Source organism: Myodes glareolus, chromosome 6 (genome assembly GCF_982192425.1).
Source record: "Myodes glareolus chromosome 6, mMyoGla1.1, whole genome shotgun sequence".
NCBI classification, from domain to species: domain Eukaryota; kingdom Metazoa; phylum Chordata; class Mammalia; order Rodentia; family Cricetidae; genus Myodes; species Myodes glareolus.
This window is the reverse complement of record NC_142031.1, coordinates 95,985,103-96,005,828: the sequence shown is the minus strand read 5'-3', so window position 1 is coordinate 96,005,828 and position 20,726 is coordinate 95,985,103. Positions and strand designations below refer to the sequence as shown.

Below are 20,726 nucleotides of genomic sequence, written 5' to 3'. Positions count from 1 at the left end.
CTCAATACCCAAATACGGTGTTAGTTAATACCCTAAGAATAGACTTTTATTGGTTGGGTTTTTTCGCCAGGTTCTCAAGTGTTGTCATGAGGAAAGCTCTGTGATAAATTTCAATGACAAGAAAAAGGGTAGATTGCTTCTTTCTCCCAAGAGCTTGTATTACTTAGCAAACGTAGCAAAGACCACACTGACGAATAAAATATAAGTTCTTGGGCTGAAGAAATGGTTCCAAGGTTAAAACACGTGCAGCTCTTGCAGAGGACCTAAATTGGCTCACGGCGCAGACATTGGACAGCTCCCAAACATCCCTTAGTCCAGTTCCAGGGGGCTTGACGCTTTCTTCTGGCCTCCATAGGCACCTACAATTACATGCACATACCCCCACACAAATTAAATCTGTTTTTAAAGATCTCCAGAATGCTTCACTTTGTAGCCCTGACTGGCCTAGATGGAACACCCAGTGTAAACATGGCTGTTCTCTTTGGAGGGAGAGATGGGCAGCCAGATGCCACAACTGTTTTTGGGACAGAATCTCCCAATATACCCCTATACACTTTTTTGGTTTTTCGGGACAGGATTTCTCTGTATAGCTTTGGAGCCTTGTCCTGGAACTCACTTCCAGGCTGGCCTCGAACTCACAGAGATCGACCTGTGTCTGCCTTCTAAGTGCTAGATTAAAAGCATGAGCAGCCACCACCTGTCATAATTAAATTTTTTAATCCCAGCACTCCGGAAGCAGAAGCAGAAGGATCTGAGTTCCAGGACAGCCAAAACTATGTAGAGACCTTACCTCAAAAAGAAAACAATGAATAAACTGTTAATGTAGCTCTAATTGGCCTTGAACTCTTAAGATCCACCTGCCTCTGCCTCCCAGTGTTGGGATTAAAAGTATGTACCACAGTGCATGGCCATTAAGGGGAATTACAGGAGGCATCTGATTAACATCACCTTTGCACAGACTCTTAACCTAATGACAAGATTAATATGCTTCCAGTGCAGGGCTTCTCAACTTTAATACCACTCTTAGTTTGAACTGGGTGACTAAGAGGAAGAGATGGGTACATGGACTGTCCTGTACCTTCTGAGATACATAATATCCTGGGCTCTACCCTGTCAGCAGAATCCCACCTCACTCATTGCCCATACATAACCGAAGGGGGAAACTTGCCTACCATTTGAGAACAAGAGTTCTAGTGAATTGTGGCCCCTAGCTTTCATCACACTACTTTATCTCAATTTCTTCATGGGGGACAATAGAAATACACGCAAAATACAAAAATACTACGTATTTCTTTTTAAATTTATATGTATAAATGTTTTCCTGAATGTATGTAAGTACATCTTGTGTGTGCCTTGTCAGAAGAGGGGGTCAGATCCCTGAAACTGGAGTTAGACCGTTGTGATCCACTGCGTGGGTGCCAGGAATCAAATCTGGGTCCTCTGAAAGAGCAACAAATACCCTAAGATGTCACCTCTTCAGCCCCCTATTGTTTTGCAGAGATGCAACAAAACTAAGGAGCTGAAGTACTTGTTGCTTAGCTATGAGAACACTGGTGGGACTGCACTGAATGCCCGTGTAAGCACTTACCAGCAGTGTTGTCTTAAGCAGGCAACCTCCCCTGCTTCTCTGCAAAGTGGAAAAAAGCTCCTCTACAGAGTTCAATTCCAGAGGCCATTTAAATAAAATATTGCAAATGTGGTGGCTATTATATGATAACTACAAAGTATCACACTCAAAACTACAAGCAGTTCATGAAAACAAACATTAAAAACTATAAAGTAATGGTGTTTTAACAGTTTATTTTGAAGGTCTTTTTAAAAACAAAGTAAAAGACCATCTGAGAAAAAAATTGCACAGATGATACTCATTAAATAAGTATGGTGATTAAATCAGACAGAGGATATGCTGCTCTCTTCTGCAACTCCAGAAGTGAGTTCTGTGGTCCGGAAGGTTCCAGAGTGGGGAGGGGAATCATGGCAATTAAAGCTGCCTCGTAATCATGTAAATCTACAGTAGCAACCAAATGTTTCTTTTCTTCCCAAGTAATCAATTTCGGTCTTCAAACTGTGCCTTGTTTTTTAAAAGATAAGATGCTAGAAACTCAATGGGATTTGGTGGTCTGTAAGGGAAAAGAAATGCAAAGGTTAGATATTCTGCACATACGTTAATTTATTTGTTTGTTTGTTTTGGTTTTTCAAGGTGGGGGAGGGGGGTTTCAAGGCAGGGGAGAGGGGGATTCTAGGGGGCTTTGGAGCCTGTCCCAGAACTCTGTAGACCAGGCTGGCCTCGAACTCAGAGATCTGCCTGTCTCTGCCTCCCAAGTGCTGGGATTAAAGGTGTGCACCACCACTGCCTGGCTACACCATTTTTTAAAATGGATGTTTCATTTCCAATTAAAGGTTATCTGTAATAATATGGTAAATGAGACAGGCAAACTAAGCAGCCAATATTTAAAAGGACTTAAATTGTTTTATAGTTAAAACCAATACAAACTCAATTCTAAAACACATGGGGAAAAAAAATAAAAATAAAAAAAACACATCTTGTTTAATCTTTATTTATTATTATTGCATGTATGCATGGTGGGAACAGATGTCTCACCCATGTGGAGGTCAAAAGACAACTGGGAGCCGGTTCTCTCCCAACACCCTCATGTGAGTTCTGGATACTGAAATCAGGTAACTGGTTAGGTTTGCTCTGCTCAGCAAATGCCTTTACAGAAGTAGTGTTCAGCTTCATGACCTTAGTGTATATAGCATAGGTGTTTAGTTTCAAGATGGTCCAGCACTCTGGGGACAGAGGCTAGCCTAGTCTACATAGCCAGTTCCAGGCCAGTCAAAGCTACACAGTGAGAACCTTTTTTAAAAAAACAAAAGCAAACCGGGCAGTGGTGGTACATGTTTTTAATCCTAGAGGCAGATCACTGGGAGTTCGAGGCCAGCCCTCATGAGTTCCAAGACAGGTGCAAAGCTATACAGAGAAACCGCGCCTCAAGCAAAACAAACTCAAGCTGTATGCCTACAGTATGTGTAGTTTCTGAAGTATTATCCTTCAGTTAGAAAAAAAAAACAAAAAACAATAAGGGACATGCCATTAGCAACATTAGCACCCAGATGAACTCACAGATGACTGAAGGTCCAATGATTAACATTCATTTAGACAACCTGCTTCTTTTTAAAGAGACATTTCAATTTTCCTCCATATCGTTTATTATATATTTTGTGGGGGGCATGGCACTTGTGTGAAAGACAGCAAGTCTCTCTGCTATGTGGGTCCTGGGGAATAGAACTCAAGGCATCAGGCTTGGTGGCAAGGCTCTTTACTCACTATCTTGCTAGCCCAAATTTTTTAAATTAATATTTATGATGCTACAACAACCAATTCACACCTGAGAAAACCACTTATAAATTCAAATAACTCCACATTTACCATAAATCCTACTCCAAAAGGCAGGGTGCGGAAGAAAAAGGAAGGCAAGCAAGTGAACATACAAAAAACGGAGTTACCATAATTAGTTCTAAAACAGCCAGGACTGTTGCACAGAGAAACCCTGTCTCGGGAAAAAAAAAAAAAAAGAAAGAAAAAAAATTTCCCTGTGCAAGGGGAATGTGTGGCACATGTCCTTTTTTTATGTTGGGGGAAGGAAATCAGTCAGGTGGTAGAGCACAGCTTTAATCCCAGCATGGGGAGGCAGAGTCAGAGGGATCTCTGAGTTCAAGGCCAGTCTGGTCTACAGATTAAGTTCAAGGACAGCTAGGGCTACACACAGAAGCCCTATTTTTAAAAAATTGATTTATTTATGTAATATATAATATATATGTATATGTATGATCAGTCTGACTGCAGGAGGAAGAGGGCACCAGATACCACTATAGATGGTAGTACAATGCCATGTGGTTGCTGAGAATGGAACTCAGGACCTCTGGAAGGGCAGCTGGTGCACTTAACTACTAAGCCATCTCTCCAGGTTTTGCCTTTTTGTTTGGCTTTTGGGACAGAGTAGATTCTGGCTGTCTTGGAACTCGCTCTGTAAACCAAGCTGGCCTCAAACTAGGAGATCCTCCTGCCTCAGCCTCCTCAGTGCATCACCCCATGCCTAGGTTGCCCCCACTAGAAAGATAGGAGGAGCTCTGTAAGTTTCCGGACAGTCAGGGCTATGTAAAGAGACCCTGTCTCAAAAAATAAAACAAATAATTTCCTTTTGCATTTTAAACAGCATCCAAGGTAAGCAAGCATTCTACCACTGAGCTCTAACCCCTTCTTTTCTATTTCTTGAGAAAGTTACATAAACCAGTCCACCAGGAACTAACAGTTCTCTTGCCTCAGTCACCCAACTGCTCACACCAACCCACCTTACCAGCAAAATCTGAGCTGCCTACAGACCCACTTTCACCAAATAATTAGGTTAACCTAATGACTGATTTTACAAAAACTCTTTGCCTAAGAATTCTATTTAAAAACCTATTATTAGTTAAAAATCATCCTAGTTTTTTCTTTTAGCATTTAATAGTAGTATTTAGAATTTTAATCAGGCACGGTTGTGCACACCTATAATCCTAGCAATGGGCAGAGGTCAGGACACAGAGGACGATCAGTTCAAGGTCATCAAAGTTACAAAGGAAATTTGAAACCAATTTAGGCTACTTGAGACCCTGTCCCAATAAAACAATAATAGTGATTTAAAATTTAGATTAAATGGAATTTCTAACATACCAGCCTTCTTTGGAAAAAAAATGAAAAAGTAAAAGATTACCTTTTTGGGATGGTGTTGGGGACTGAACCTGGGACCTCAGGCACACCAGGGCAACACTCTACCACTAAGCTCTTACTCCAGCCCAGCCACAATCCAGTCATCAACAGCAGAGTCAAGATATATTCCGTCATAAGTAAATCTTATCTTATAAATAACCAAGCAAAAGCAAAAGACAAGTATTTATTGTATTCACTTAGTCAGTAACAGCCTTATGTATTCCAAGCACATGCTCTAATGGACAGTGTGTACATGTGTGTGTGTGTGCATGTGTGTGTGTGTTTCTTTTAAGCATGTATAGGTGTTTTGCCTACATGTATGTTTATGCTCACAGAGGCCAGAAGAAGGCGTCAGATGCCCTGGATCCGGAGTGACAGATGGCTGGGAGCTTCCACGTAGGTGTTAAGAAACAAACACAGGTCCTCTGCAAGAGCAGTGAGTGTCAAGTCATCTCGCCAGCCCATTCTTGTTCTTAAAGACAGTATCTCACAACATTTCCCTGACTGGCCCGAACCTCAACCATCTAGAGACCAGCCAGTATCTGCCTGTGTGATGGGACTGAAGGTGTGTGCCACCACAACCAGGACACAACTTTTAAATAAACTAATGTATCAATCTTGGCCATCAGGATGGCTTATCAGGTAAGACCCCCTGCCACCAAGCCTGACAACCTCAGAACCCATGTGTAAAAAGAGAAAAACCAACTCCTCAAAGTTGTCCTCTGACCTCCACACTTACACTCAGGCATACATACATGCATATGCACACACAGCTAAAATATAACAAAATTTAATCTATGTTACTAACTTACCTCCATTTACTGCAGCAATTATTACTGTCCTAGAGTTAAAACACAGCACACACCTAATAGAAACTAACTAGTTTACAAAACAAATTTCCTTATTTGTTTACACAAAAAAGAAATTAGAAGCTGAGTATGATGGCTCACATCTGTAATTCCAGTACTTGGGACACAGACTATGCAAATGAGTCCATAGCCTTCCTGAGCTACATAACTAATCCAAAGTAGCATGAGTTACATATGACCCTCCTTGGGGAAAAAAAGATGGGCTAGAGAGATGACACAAAGATGAGTGGTTAAGGATACTGGCTGCTCTTTCAGAGAACCGAGGTTCAATTCCTAGCATCTACTGTTGCCTAGCAACCAGGGTAACTCCAATTCCAAGAGATCCCATGCCGTCTTCTGGCCTCTGTGAACACCCGACACCCATGTGGTGCACACACGCACAAACAATCACACACACACACACACACACACACATGCAGGTGAAAACACACATATTAAAAAATAAAAACAGGGAGGCCGGGCAGTGGTGGCACACGCCTTTAATCCCAGCACAAGAGAGGCAGAGGCAGAGGCAGGCAGTTCAAGGACAGCCTGGTCTACAGGGCCAGGACAGGCTCCAAAGCTACAGAGAAACCCTGTCTCAAAAAACCAAAATTAAATTAAATTAAAAAACGAAAATAAAAATAGGGACAAGGTGGCAAAGTGGTTAAGGCGATGAACTGCTAAAAAATAAAAATAAATAAAACAAAACACAAAAAAAGAATTTCTGTGAGGATTATAGTGATGCATGTAGAAATAAGAGAACAGCTCCCGAAGGGAGAAGTTACTGCTGATGAGCAAGTGTACTGGCAAAAAGAGTCCTTTGCAACCAGCTGGGAACGTAGCCTGATAGCAGAGTGCTTGCCTATCATGAGCAGGGTCCTCAGTTTGAAGTCTAGCCACAACCAAGGAGACTATAATAATCCTATACTTGAGACAACAGTGACACCAGGAAAAAACTTAAGGAACAAATTACTGGACAGAAATACAAATTACAGCAAATACCACAATATGTCAAATACTGTATAAAGTCAAACTCCATAAAACTAGAAAATCAATTCTTGATAAATTTGTCATAAAAACAATAAGCAAGCACAGGCAAAAAGGTTTCAAATAGATAAGCTCTAATAACAAAGGAAAATGGACAATGGATCTGGGTGAAACCTAACTGCAAACCTAGCAGTTAGGCGTTAAGAAGCAAAAGGATCAGATCAGAGTTCAAGATCAGCCTGAGCTTTTCGAGACTGTATCAAAAAGGAAAAAAAGAAAAAAAAAAAAACAGGAATATATATAATATACATATATACATATACATATATATATATATTATAGCAGGCAGAGTAATCACGCCTTAGACTCAATCCCAAAAACCACAAAAACAAGATTTGGAAATGTGGTATCATACTTCCCACAACCCAAGCACTGGATTGAAAGTTCAAGGACATCCTTGGCTACATAGTGAGTTCAAAGTCAGCCTAGGCTACCTGTCAAAAAAAGAGCAATGGTAAAGTGGCTAAGTTACTGTGGTATTTTTGTAATTTTAAGTATTAGCTGGGCAGTGGTGGCACACGCCTTTAACCCCAGCACTCTGGAGGCAGAGGCAGGCGGATCTGTGAGATATATATGTGTGTCAATGAAGACAACCTAGAACAATGTTATAAAGTTAGGTAAAAACTTTATATTACCTGCAGCCTAAGTTTCCAAGTCTGTATACACAAGTTCAAATCCCAGCATCCACCCACATGTGACTCACAAATCATCTGTGTAATTCCAATCTCCATGCAATACCCTCTTCTGGCTCACATGGTGCACAGACATACACCCATATAAAATACCCACACACATAAAATTAATAAATAAATCATTTTTTAAAAATCAAAGTTTTGGGGAGGTAATCTGAGTTGGAGGTCAGCCTGGTTTACAGAGCAAGTTACAGGACAGCCAAGGTTACACAGAGAAACCCCATCTTGGGGGAAAAAAAAAAAGAAACAAACAAACAAACAAGAAAAAATAAGTAAATAAAATAAAGTTTAACAGCAATAGGGCCAGTAAGATGATTCAGCAAGTAAAGGTGCTTGATACTAAGTCTGATGACCTGAGTTCAATCCTCAAGATCCACATGGTAAAAGAACAGGACTCCCAAAATTTGTCTACCACAAAACACACACCATATATAAATGTATTCTAAAATAAAATACGCATGACATCACTGCACATAAACACTATAGCAAAGAACCAGCATACATAACTAGCGGTATTGGGGCACAGGAACCCCACATTCTATCTCCTGTCAGACAGTATTAACTCACCTTTCCTTTGCAAGCACAGCAAGACCCTGTAATAAGATAGGCACGACTGTCTGATCCAGGTAGGCACGGGTTGGCAAAGACTGTAGATCCACCTTCTGTTTTGATGATTTTTCTGCATTAATCTTCTCATTTTCGACTATCCTCTAGAGTCGTAAAAAAAAATTAAAAAAATGAATACCCCAAAGTACAAGATTATTTTGAGAGCCAAACAAAAACTAATGGGAAAAGCACACTAAAACGAAAGCAGATCGTGACTATAACACACCAGACAGCAAACCCCTCCGCCAAAAGAAATTGAAGCCAATCCCCAAATTCCTGTTTTTATTATTTCATGGGCATTAGTGTTTTGCCTACATAAATTTATGTAAATTATGTGCCCAAGAAGGCCAGAGGGGGGCATCAGGCTGCCCAGAACTAGAATTATAGACAGGGTGAAATTGCGTGACAGTGCTGGAAATCCAACCTCAGTCTGTTGCAAAAACACTTGCCAACTCGCCAGCCCCAACCCCTAATTTTATGGTTTTCCCAGACAGGGTTTCTCCTGGAACTCACTCTATAGACCACACTGGCCTCGAACTCGCAGAGATCTGCCTGCTTCTTGAGTAATGGGTGTAAAGGAATGTGCCACCAACACCAAGCAATAAATTCTTTTTTACTTTTTTTTTTTCGGGCTGTTCTAAATTCTTTTTTCTTAAATGATTTACTTTAGGGGGCTGGAGAGATGGCTCAGAGATTAAGAACACTGGCTGTATTTGCACAGGTCCTGAGTTCAATCCCCAGCAAGCACATGTTGCCTCACAACCATCGATAAAGAGATCTGGTGCCCTCTTCTGCCTTGCAGGCAAACTTGCAGGCAGAACACTGTATACATAATAAATAAATAAATAAATCTATGGGGCTGGAGAGATGGCTCAGCGGTTAAAAGCACTGGCTGTTCTTCCAGAGGTCCTGAGTTCAATTCCCAGCAACCATATGGTGGCTCACTACCATCTATAATGAGATCTAGCGCCCTCTTCTGGGGTGCAGGTACGCATGCAGGCAGAACACTGTACATAATAAATAAATCAAAAAAAATTTACCTTTATTTTGTGTGTATTCATGTTTTGCCTGCCTGCATGTATCCATGTGTGAAGTGTCAGATCACCTGAAACTGGAGTTATAGGCAGTTATGAGCTGCCCTGTGGGTGCTGGGAATGGGTGCTCTTAATTGCTGAGTCATCTCTCCAGCCCAACAAATTCTTCTTAATTGTAGTGAAGAACACAGTCCTAACTTTTTTTTTTTTTTCCTTTTTTGGCTTTTCAAGAGAGGGTTTCTCTGTGGCTTTAGAGCCTGTCCTGGAACTAGCTCTTATGGACAAGGCTGGTCTCGAACAGATCTGCCTGCCTCTGCCTCTCGAGTGCTGGGATTAAAGGCGTGTGCCACCACAGCGCAGCTCACAGTCCTAACTTATCAGAGTATTTGTGTATTTAAAAAAAAAAAAAAGGACTACTCATTTACAAGCTATTACAATGTCTCCAATAAGAAACAGCAATTCCAGAGAGTTTATATACATGCATGAAGTCCTGGGTTCAGTCCCTGCATTAACTAGGTATGGTAGTGTTATCTGTGATCCCAGCATTTGGTAGGTAGAAGCAAAAAGATCAGGAATTCAAGATCATTCTCGGCTACATAGCAAGTTCAAACCCAGCGTGAGCTACAGGTAACTATCTTTTAAAGGGGGGCACTGAGCTGGGGTACCTTCAATGCCTGCATTCAGGAGGCAGAATCAAGCAGATCTCTATGAATTCCAGCACAGCCAAGGATACATAGAGAAACTATCTCAAAAAAAAAATGTAAAATACAGTTTAAGAGGGCTGAAGAAATGACTTGGTGTTAAGGAGCAGGGCAGTACGGGCGCACGCCTTCAATCCCAGCACTCAGAGCCTGAGGCAGGTGGATGTCTGTGAGTCTGAGGCCAACCTGGTCTACAAAGTGAGTTCCAGGACAGTCAGAGAAACCCTGTCTCAACCAAGAGTGAGTACTCCTCTTTCAGAGGACTAGAATGCAATCCCAACACCCACATCAGGCAGCTCACATGCTCACAATGTCTGTAATTCCAGTCCCTGGAGGGCCTAACCCCTCTACAGGCACATACACATACATACAACTAAAACTTTTTAAATAAATCATTACCAAAATAAACAATTCCTATATACCGCCCTTAACTAACTTCACTCAAGCACTGACGTGTCAACTGCTATGCTTAAGTTAAGTCAATGTGCCAGTCAATATTGGCCACCAACTTGACATGGTCTAGAATCATGTAAGAAATAGGACACCAAGCACCTGGAAGGGATTATCTAAATTAAGTCATTCTGTAGGCACACATGCAGGGGTTATTTTTCTTAGGATAAGGAGGGTGGGGCAGCAACCTTCACACAGCTCAGTCCTGGACCTCAGTCCTTGGCTGCTTCAAGAGGTGAAATCTAGCTGGACGGGAGCATTTGCAGCGTTCTTCTGACTGTGGACATAGATGACCAGCTACTTCAAGCGCCCCATTTTGACTCTCCCTACATGATGCACTGAACCCCAAGACTACGAACCAAGGTAAACCCTTCTGTCCTGAGTTCCTTTTGTCGAGATAGTTTGTCACATCAGGAAAAGGGGCAGTCAATTACCATGGATTAAATATACACAATACAGATAGACCACCAAACACAAAGACAGAACGATCACAGTGCACTACTGTGACAAATAGAAGAGAGAGTAAGGTCAAGTTTACGGTCAAAAACAAAAAGAATTATTACAGGGGCGGTGCACGCCAGTGATCCCAGCACTGCAGAGGCAGGCAGTTCTCTGTGAGTTCAAGGCCAGCCTGAGAAACCCTGTCTAGGAGGGTTTACAGTATACTATAGTTACAACAAAAAGGGGGTATAACTGAGGTAAACCCTACGATTACTCCCTGCTTGCTACTAAGAAAACTCACAGGATGCAGCAGCATCAGAGAGGAACTAAGCGGAGCACTACAAGGAGAAAGAAAGCTGCGCAGGCAGGAGGGACACACAGATGTGCAGAAACCGACCAGTGAGGCTGCTTTAGCGTCTAGATGGATACAGCTGCCAGAAACCGTGAGGAAAGCCACCTGGAAGGCACAGGGACATCTACACAGCTCACACACTCTGGGAACACCTCAAAAATACATGGAACATTAGATAGAATACTCGAGACAATGAAATTGGACTTAAAGTCTGCTAGCCTGGCCCTACCTGACAAAGGTTGAAGCAAGCCTTGAAAAGTCAGTATTCAAGAATGTTTGAAGAAATACCAAAATATCTAATACTCTACAAAGTAAAATTCACAGTTCCCAGCAGAGTATTGAGAAATCAGTAGGCAGTGAGGGCAGGCATGGTGGCACATGCCTTTTCATCCAGCAGGTAGGAAGCAGAGGCAGAAGGATCTATCTGTGAACTCAAGGTCAGACTGGGCTACGTACATAGTGAGACTCTGTCTCCCACTCCAAAAAAAAAGAAATATTCCTGGGCAAGACCAATGAGATGATTCAGTAGGTAAAGGCACTCACTGTGGCAAATCCCAGAACACATGTAGAAGGTAGGAAGAATCAACTCCAAACACATACAAACAATAATAATAATAGGGGCTCAGTGGTTGGTTGAGAACACTGGCTGCTCTTACAGAGGACCTGCATGGTGACTCACAAGCAGTTCCAGGACCTGCCCCTTCTTCTACCCTCTATAGGCATCAAACACGCCTGCAATACACACACATACATGCAGGCATAGCACTCATGCACTGTGCTGGCTAGCTCTTATGTCAATTTGACACAGGCTAGTAGAATATCATTTGAGAAAATTCCCAATCAGACTGGCTCATAGGCAAGTCTGGGAAGCTTTTTTTTTTTTTCTTTTTGGATTAGTGATTGATAAGAGGACCAAACCCATTACAGATGATGCCACTCCTGGGCTGCTGATCCTAGGTGCTATAAGCAGGCTGAGCAAGCCAATAAGCAGCATCCCTCCACGGCCTCTCCATCAGTTCCTACCCTGACTTCCCTAAATGATGGGCTGATTACAGTAGTAAGATGAAATAAACCCTTCCCTCTCCAAGTTACTTTTGGTCAAACTGTAAGTGCACGTGTGTACGTGTGTGTGTGTGTGTGAGAGAGAGAGAGAGAGAGAGAGACTATCTCTATTTTATACCCTTTGAGAGAGAGAAAGACTATCTCTATTTTATACCCTGAGAGAGAGAGAGAGAGAGAGAGAGAGAGAGAGAGAGAGATTATCTCTATTTTATACCCTTTGTAGTCCTGAAAACCAGAAATCCACCGACCTCTTCCTCCTTAGAACTGGAGATGAGAGAGAGAGAGAGAGAATATCTCTATTTTATACCCTTGGCTGACCTAGAACTCAAGAGATCCACTTGTCTCTACCTCCCTAAAACTGGAGATTCTTTTCTTTTCCCTTTGGTTTTTTTTTTTTTTCTTTTTGGTTTTTCAAGACAGGTTTCTCTGTGTAACAGCCCTGGTTGTCCTGCCCTGGAACTCACTATGCAGCCCAGGCTGATCTCACAAGAGATCCACCTGCCTCTGCCTCCAGAGTGCTGGGATTAAAGACTTGTGGCTCCCAGCTCCCACTTCGAGCTCAGAGCTGAGAATTCTAAATGTGTGTGCCACCACACACAGTCTGAAAAATCTTGGGGAAAAAAAGAAGGTGCACTTCCTGCTCTTAATATAATGTTCTTATTTATGTATTTATTTATTTTTATGTGTATTGGTGTTTTGCCATGGGTATCAAGTCCCCTGAAACTGGAATTACAGACAGTTGTGAGCCGCCATGTGGGTGTTGAGAATTGAACCCGGGTTCTCTGAAAGAGAGGTCAGTGTTCTTAACCCCTGAGCCATCTCTCCAGCTCCTACTTCTTGCTCTTGAAGATACCTAACTTCAGTTCCCAACACTCCAATCAGAAAGCCCACAACCACCTGAAACTCCAGCTCCAGGTGATTTGACACTTTCTTCCGGCCTCAGGGGTACCAATACACATATGGCATACACACACATAAAAAAAATAAATCTTTAAAAAATAGTAATGTTTTAAGAAAGAAATTACTAGGTTAAAAAAAGAAATAAAACATCTATAACAAAGAAAAATCAATCTACAAAACAGATCAAGACACAATATATATTGTCAGGCATGGTGGCATACACCTTTAGTCCCAGCACTCAGAAGGTAGAGGCAGCAGACCCCAGAGAGTTCAAAGTCATCAGAGACAGTCCACATGGCAAGTTACAGGATAACCAGGACAATATAGAAACCCTGTCTCAAAAATCCCAAGACAAACAAACAAGATACAAATAAATAATATTTTATATATTATATATATACCATAGACTGGGAAGGCCATTAAAAATAAATCAGTTTATCCCAGCAGTGAGTCCTAAGACACAATACCAACCTGTCAGGCAAGACTTAGCCAATAATGTTAAAGTGGTATGATGGTATATGGGGGTAACCTACTACTTTCTGACTGGATGTGTGGCCTGCTCCACATGCCTGCTTGGTACATAAACCTGGCCAAAAAAGTCTATATCGCTCTGGAGGCCATAGCTCTAGCGAGCCACCTACTATTGTTGTTTTTCTAAAAAGTCATGTTGTTAAACTGTGTAAATATTTCTGTTTCTACCCATAGATTAGTGCAGCTCTCAGCCTTGGTCAGAGACACCTCTTTTTGTAGGGGTCAGCAAGAAATGAAGACTCAAACTGATTAAAGTGCTAGTACTCAGCCCTAAATGGGACTTTTAGAACTCCCACTAAGGCTCAGAAAACACTGTCAAACACGAAGCAAAAAAAAAAAAAAAAAAAAAAAAAATGTAAGAACTAGCTGGGCAGTGGTGGTGCACACCTTTAATCCCAGCACTCGGGAGGAGAGGCAGGCCGGTCTCTGAGTTTGTGGCCAGCCTGGTCTAGGGTAGCCAGGGCAACACAGAGAAACCCTGTCTCAAAAAACAGAGAGAGAGAACCACTCACTCTTGCAGAAGACCTTGATTCAATTCCCATCACACACATGGTAGCTTACAACTGTCTGTAATTCAAGTTTCAGAAGACCTGCCACCATCTCCTTATGAAAAACAAATACCCAGGTAAAAGACTCATATACATAAAATAAAGTATTAAAAAAATACATAAATCAGGCATGATGGCACATGCCTTTAATCCCAACACTCAGTATGCAGATGTAGGTGGATCTCTGAATTCAAGACCAGCCTGATGTACATAGTGAGTTCCAGACAGTCAGAGCTACATAGTGAAAACCTATCTCCAAAAACAAAGAAAAGAAACATATGCATATACATTGAGAGAGGGAGAGAGAACGCGCACATAAATAAAATGCAATTCTTTTGCAAAAAAAAAAAAAAGTCAACCTAACATTGAAATACAAACTCTAGGTGGATAAGGTTTGCTACACCCAAACCTGATGACCTGAGTTCCATCTCCAGAACCCATATAAGGGTGGAAGAAAAAAACCGACTCTGTGTAAAGTTGTCCTCTGACTTACACACACAAACACACTGACAGAGAGAGACAGAGAGAATAATAAATATAGAAAAGAAAACAGCTCTAAGCTTACTTGCTAGTGACCTGGAACAAGTTACCAAGTTACTAAACTTTAAGCATTCTGGGGCTAAAGATATATCCAAATTGGTCGGGTGTGTATCACACAAACAGCAAAGCGTCGAATAAATATTAACACCTGTTTCTACAACAAACGTTTAGAAACGCTCCTGCCCCCCTTTTTTTATTTTTAATCCAAACTTAATCCCGCAAGTCTCCTATTCACACACAAATTTTCTCCAGGAAACCTCTATTTTCCTAACCAAACCTACCCAGCTCTGGTTCCGGAATTTGGCCATTCATTTACAAAGTACCTTTATTTTTAGGCAAGTACTGGCATGCTAGTAAAAGAAACCGCTTATAATCTGATCCTACGGAGATCACGGCAGCCAAGTGTTCCCTCGTGCAGAGTAGCCTAGTAAACGGATCCTAAATTTTCTCCGGCTCTCAAGAGACCCACAGAGGCGGCAGAGGAACTGGGCGAGTTACCTCAACGTTGTCCGTAAGACCGTACTCGGAGTGAGGGTTTTCTGCAACCTAGAAAACAAAATTGAGTCAGAGACATCCGCCCGTTCCGCGCTGCCTCCCTACACTCCGCCACTCTGAATCCAAGGGCCTCCTGATACCTGCGTCTGTCCCTCCAGCATCTGCTCTGACTCCATGGCGGACCCTGCAAACCGCAATCAACCGGATACCAGTCTTGCAAAACAAGAAGAGCCGCGAGTTAGTTACCCGGGAGATTTCAAGTGGAAGACGCCAGGATGCGGTGTAGCCCAGCCCGGGACCCCGCCCCTCACCCCCGCGGGCAGCAGACGCGCGGGCTGGGACGGTCCACGGACTGGCCGTCCGCGTCGCATCGCGAAGCTCGGAGGTCGTCCCGAGGATCTAGCAGTGGGAGGAGGAGGTCAGGGAGCTGATTACCAGCGCCAATGCTGTCGGTTCCTAAGTGCCCTGCACGGCGCCACCGACTCTCAGCGCGAACCGCTTCGGCCGTAAGTGAGGACGTCGCGCTGCTGCCGCGCCTGCGCAGAGCAGCCCCGCTGGCAGGAGTGCCAGAGCCCGCCTAAGAGGGCCTGCGCCTCTGCGGTGCAAGGTGAGCCTGGCCACCTGCCGGCCCTTCCTTGCCGCAGACATCCTGGAAGCAGCCGTTGGTGCCGCCCGAAAGTCTCTTGTTCCCGAGCAACTGAGACCGTTCACTTGCTGAGTGATTCTTATTAGGAAATCATAGGCCCAGGCTTTTCATTAAGGCCAAAGAGGGTATGGAGAGACCGCCCAGGAGTTGATTTATTTGCTGTGTTTGCAGAAGACTTAGGTTTGGTTCCCAGCACCCACGTGGTGGCTCACAACCATCCTTAACTCCAGTTCCAGGGACATGACGCTCCCTTTTGACCTACGCAGGCACGAGGCACGCTTGTGCTCCACAGAGATGCAGGCAAAACACGCACACATATAAAATACTATATATTTTTTAAAAGGCAAAATAGAGGAGTAGTGTCTGAGGGTTTAGGGGTGACTTTTATCCAAGTCTTGCAGTCTGTGAAAAGATCACACTCAGCCTACTCTACGTCTAGATGAGTAAAAAGATAAGGACTTTCCAGGGTTAAGGGACGCACCTCAGTGGCTCAGAGCACAGCCCAGAAATGACCAAGGACCTTGGTTTGATTTCCACAAAAGAAGTGAAAGTGGCTGTTCAGGATATATTACTAATGGAAACCATTCTGGATTTTGTTTGTTTTTAAATTCTAAAGCCAAGTGTTGTGGTTCCCGTCTGAAATCCCAGCCATTGGATGGCTAGGATAGATAAGGAAGGTTCTGCTCCAGCCTGAGCTTCCGGAATATGAGATCCAGATAAGACTGAGTTTCCAGAAACAAGCTTTGACTACAAAGGCTGATACTTGATTGACTAGAATTTCAGTGCTGTGGAGAGGTTGGAATATTTCAAGTCCCAGACACTAATTGTCTTGAGCCTAGATAGCTCCCAGACAGCTATTTAGTACCCAGCTCTGTAAGTGACCCAACATCTTTGTAACTATTAGGTGAATCTTTTGGAATGTCCAGACACCTAGCTAACACCAACCAAAGACTTCTATGAAGGCCTCAGAAGTTCCTAAGAGGCCTATTAGCTATGATTTCCTCACTTTTCTATGCCCACACACCTAATGTATTCGCAAAGTTCGTTAATGACAGGTGTGGCGGCCCAGGCCTTTAATCTCGACACTGGGAAGACTGAGGCAGGTAGATAGGTCTCTTGAGTTTGCGGCCACCCTGGTCTTTCTAATTTTCTTTGTTCTGGTACTATAAAACGGGACTGCTACCACACTGGAGCATGGAGGTAACCTGAATCTTTATTCTCAAGCCATGGTCACTCCTATTTGGTTCCAAAACAAGCCATCTTATCTTATCCCCATGGGGTGAGAGCTGTGTCTGCATCAAGTGAGACCCTGTCTCAAAAGAACATAATTTGGAAGGAAGGAAGGTGGGCAATAGAGATGGCCCAGCCATTAAAAAAAACTCTTCTAGAGGACCTGAGTTTGGTACCCTGCACACACATAAAGTGTCTAAAAACCACTTGTCACTCCAGAGACTCTGACACCTTCTTCTGGCCTCTCTGGGCACTTGGACTCACATGCAGTCACACAGAGATGTGGTATATACATACACATGATTAAAAATAAACTTTAAGCTGGGCAGTGGTAGCACACGCCTTTAATCAAAGCACTCGGAAGGCAGAGGTAGGCAGATCTCTGTGAGTTCGAGGCCAGCCTGGTCTACAAGAGCTAGTTCCAGGACAGGCTTCAAAGCAACACAGAAACCCTGTCTCAACAAAACACAAAAATAAATAAATAAATAAATAAACTTTAAAACTGATGATTTGTTTCCTACACACAATGTATAGCCTAGGGTCATGAGAAATTGAGTCATGCTACATAGGGCAATAGCCCCCCTAGCCATAGAAGATTGCTTGGCATAGACTGACCATTCGCCTCCACCTACAGGAACAGTATGCCTTGCTATTAAAAGCAACCCACCCGGGTTCCTGTCAAACCACAAAAAAAGTTGTAACTTCCTGATAGTTTGCTACAGGTGTGTGTGTGTATATACATGTCCCCCAGCCCCTCTAAATGTACCCAGCCTTCATCCCACAGGAAAGATTGGAGCCCCTCACTGTTCCTATAACGCAGTTTCAGGCTGTTGAGATAGAGTCTGTCTGCTTCATTTTCCTTAAAACAGATAACAAATATGAAAAATTTGGAATGCCTTTAATTCAGAGCAATTATTTTAAGATAACTAACTGTAAAGGATACAACTCTGATTTTTTAACTCAATCCCATTTCTAGTTGCACTTTTTTTAAAAAAAAAAAAAGTTTATTTTATTAGTGCTGTGTGAGAATGTCAGATCCCCTGGAACTAGAGTTATAGACAGTTGTGAGCTGCCGTATGGTTGCTGAAAATTGAACTTAAGACCTTGGGAAAAGCAGACAGTGCTCCTAACCGCTGTGACATCTCTCCAGCCTCTCTCCAGTCTGTTGCTGGGAGTAATTTGGGTCTCACCAAATAGGCTAGGCTGCCTGACCATCAATCCCGTTTCTCTTCCTCCCCAGCACTATGATTACAAATGTTCAACAGCATGCCCAGCTCTTTTTACCTGGGTGCTAGGATCATACTCAGGTATTCACACTTACACAGAAAGCTTTTTACAGGTGAGTTATGTCCCTGGAACAGGTTATACATTTGTATACATTTTTGTGTCGAGTTCGATACATCATTGGTGCATAATATGTGTTGGTAGATTTGCCCTGTAGTGGAATTTGATATTTATACATCAATACTAGTGATGAAAATAGACAACGTAAGCATTAAAAAATAAATAATCAGCCTGGTGGTGGTGGCTCATGCCTTTACTCCCAGCACTCAGGAGAGAAAGGTGGGTGGATCTCTGTGATTTCAAATAAGCCTTGGGATACACAGTGAGACATTGTCTAACAAAGAAAAGGTAGGAAGCTAGGTATGATGATGCATGTAATCTTGTAATCTCAGCACTTGGGAGGAATACTGCCATGAGTTCAAGGTCAATCTAGGCTAGAGTGTAACAGAAAGAAGAGTATAATGTATGTTGAGTGAGTGTGTGTGTGTGTGTGTGTGTATGTGTTGGATTTATGAGTGAGGGCCAGATGTCAATGTCAGTTATTTTTCTATCTTCATCTAGCTCTCAACCTTGTTATTTAGAGATTTTTAAATGCTCTGATATTTTTGTTTCGTTGTTACTATTTTATGTATATGGGTGTTTTGTCTGCAGGTATGTCTGTGCAACAATTTGCATATCTACTGCCTCTGAAGGCCAGAAGAGGGCACTTGAGCCACTGAAACTAGATAGTTGTGAGCTGCCTTGTGGGTGTTTGCATATTGAATGTGGGTACTCTGGCTGGCCCCCTAGGATCCTCCTGTCTCTGCCTTGCATCATACCACTGTGCTAGGCTTTCTACATAGCCACTGGGAACCAAGGTCGGGTCTGCAGGATTGCGTAGCATACACTTTTCCCTCTGTGCCATTTCCCCAGCCTAGACCATTAACTCTTATTTGGATTTGAGGCTCCATGCTTTGTTCAGAAGTACTCCCTTGTCTGCCTGGAACAAATCCTACAGCGGTACTTACCCCATTTTGTCTTCTATTTTCTTAATGAATGGCTAAATACAATTAAATTTTGAGTTCTTCAAAGGAAAAGCCCATATCATTATCTTTGTACTTGTTTGTTTCTTACATTTAGTAGATATTGTTAGAAAGGGGGTGAATTCCCGGAGTGAAAAAACACCTCCACAAAAGTAATTCTCTCTACAGTTAGAGCTTCTAGAACAGGAATCATGGAATTGGAATAATAAAGAAAGCCAACTATGGTGTAGGAGTTCTTTCTGTTTGTGTGTTGCTTTCATTGGTTGATGAATAAAGCAACTGCCTTGGCCTAGTTGATAGGGCAGAACTTAGGTAGGCGGGGAAGACAGAACTGAATGCTGGGAGGAAGAGAGGCAGAGTAGGAAAGAGAGGCCATGGAGCCGCCAGAGACAGACATGCCGAATCTTTTCCAGTAAGCCACTGCCACGTGGCGATACACAGATTAATAGAAAAGGGTTAAATCAAGATGTGAGAGTTAGCCAATAAGAGGCTAGAGATAATGGGTCAAGAAGTGATTTAATTAATATAATTTCTGAGTGGTTATTTTGGGGCTAAGCTAGCCGGGAGGCCGGGAACAAGTGGGCCCTCTCCCTACAACATAACTATGCTGGGGTTTGAAAGCAAACGGCCCCCAAAGGCAGTGAGTGACACAATTAGGAAATGTGGCCTTGTTGGAGGAAATGTATCACAGCCTCGATTAAATGTTTTTATTTATAAAAGTTGATGCGTTCCTGGTGTCTCTTCACAGCAGTGAAAACCCTGATGAAAACGTACGTTTAACTTTCTTCACGGACTTGAGGCCAATCAGAGTGACAGGGCCTAGAGAGATGGCTGATCGATTAGGAGCTAATACTGCCCTCGAAGAGGACCTGAGTTCAGTTGCCAGCACCCACACTGCGAGACACAAAACCACCTGTGACGCCACTTCTGGGGGATCCGCCATCCTCTTCTGGCATTATACACACATGCATCTTCCAACACATACAATATACACATACTTAAAAGTAAAATCTTTTAAGACATTAGAATGGTAACAACCTAATGTACAGGCAATATGCATTTAGATATTATATAGTACATGTGGTAGCATTAAGTAAATATGAAACCCTGATCTGGAATTATGCAGGTATTAAGCCTGGTTCCTTCATTTGTTTGCCATGTAGAATTTTTGGCTTAGGGAGTTATAGGGGTTTTTTTATAGTTATTTAGTTATTTATTTTGTTTTTGTTTTTGTTTTTTGAGAAAGGGTTTCTCTGTGTAACCTTGGCTGTCCTGGAACTCACTCTGTAGATCAGGCTGACCTCAAACTCAGAGATTCACCTGCCTCTGTGAAATCCCAAGTGGTGGAATTACATGTGTGAGCCACCACCACCTGGTCACTGAGTAGCCAAGGATGAACTCCAGTTCTTGGTGCTGTTCCCTCCGCCTCTCTGTCACATATATGACAATGGGGGTTCCTAAGAATGATTAAATGAGATACCACAAACTGCTTTGAAATGAGATTATATAGACATAAGTGAAATTAGTCTTCTATTATCTTTGCC

At 42.6% G+C, this 20,726-nt stretch overlaps 1 protein-coding gene across 1 annotated transcript; it reads right to left on the bottom strand.

Annotated features, from left to right (window-relative positions):
- Positions 1-1,783: 1,783 nt before the first annotated feature.
- On the bottom strand, positions 1,784-15,535 carry Dpy30 (dpy-30 histone methyltransferase complex regulatory subunit). The gene is made up of 5 exons (XM_048416257.2): positions 15,436-15,535; positions 15,141-15,213; positions 15,004-15,051; positions 7,908-8,050; positions 1,784-2,120 (listed from the first exon to the last, which is right to left on the bottom strand). The coding sequence occupies exons 2-5, from the start codon at positions 15,174-15,176 to the stop codon at positions 2,048-2,050; spliced, it is 300 nt and encodes a 99-aa protein (XP_048272214.1). The 5' UTR covers positions 15,177-15,213; positions 15,436-15,535; the 3' UTR covers positions 1,784-2,047.
- Positions 15,536-20,726: the final 5,191 nt, after the last annotated feature.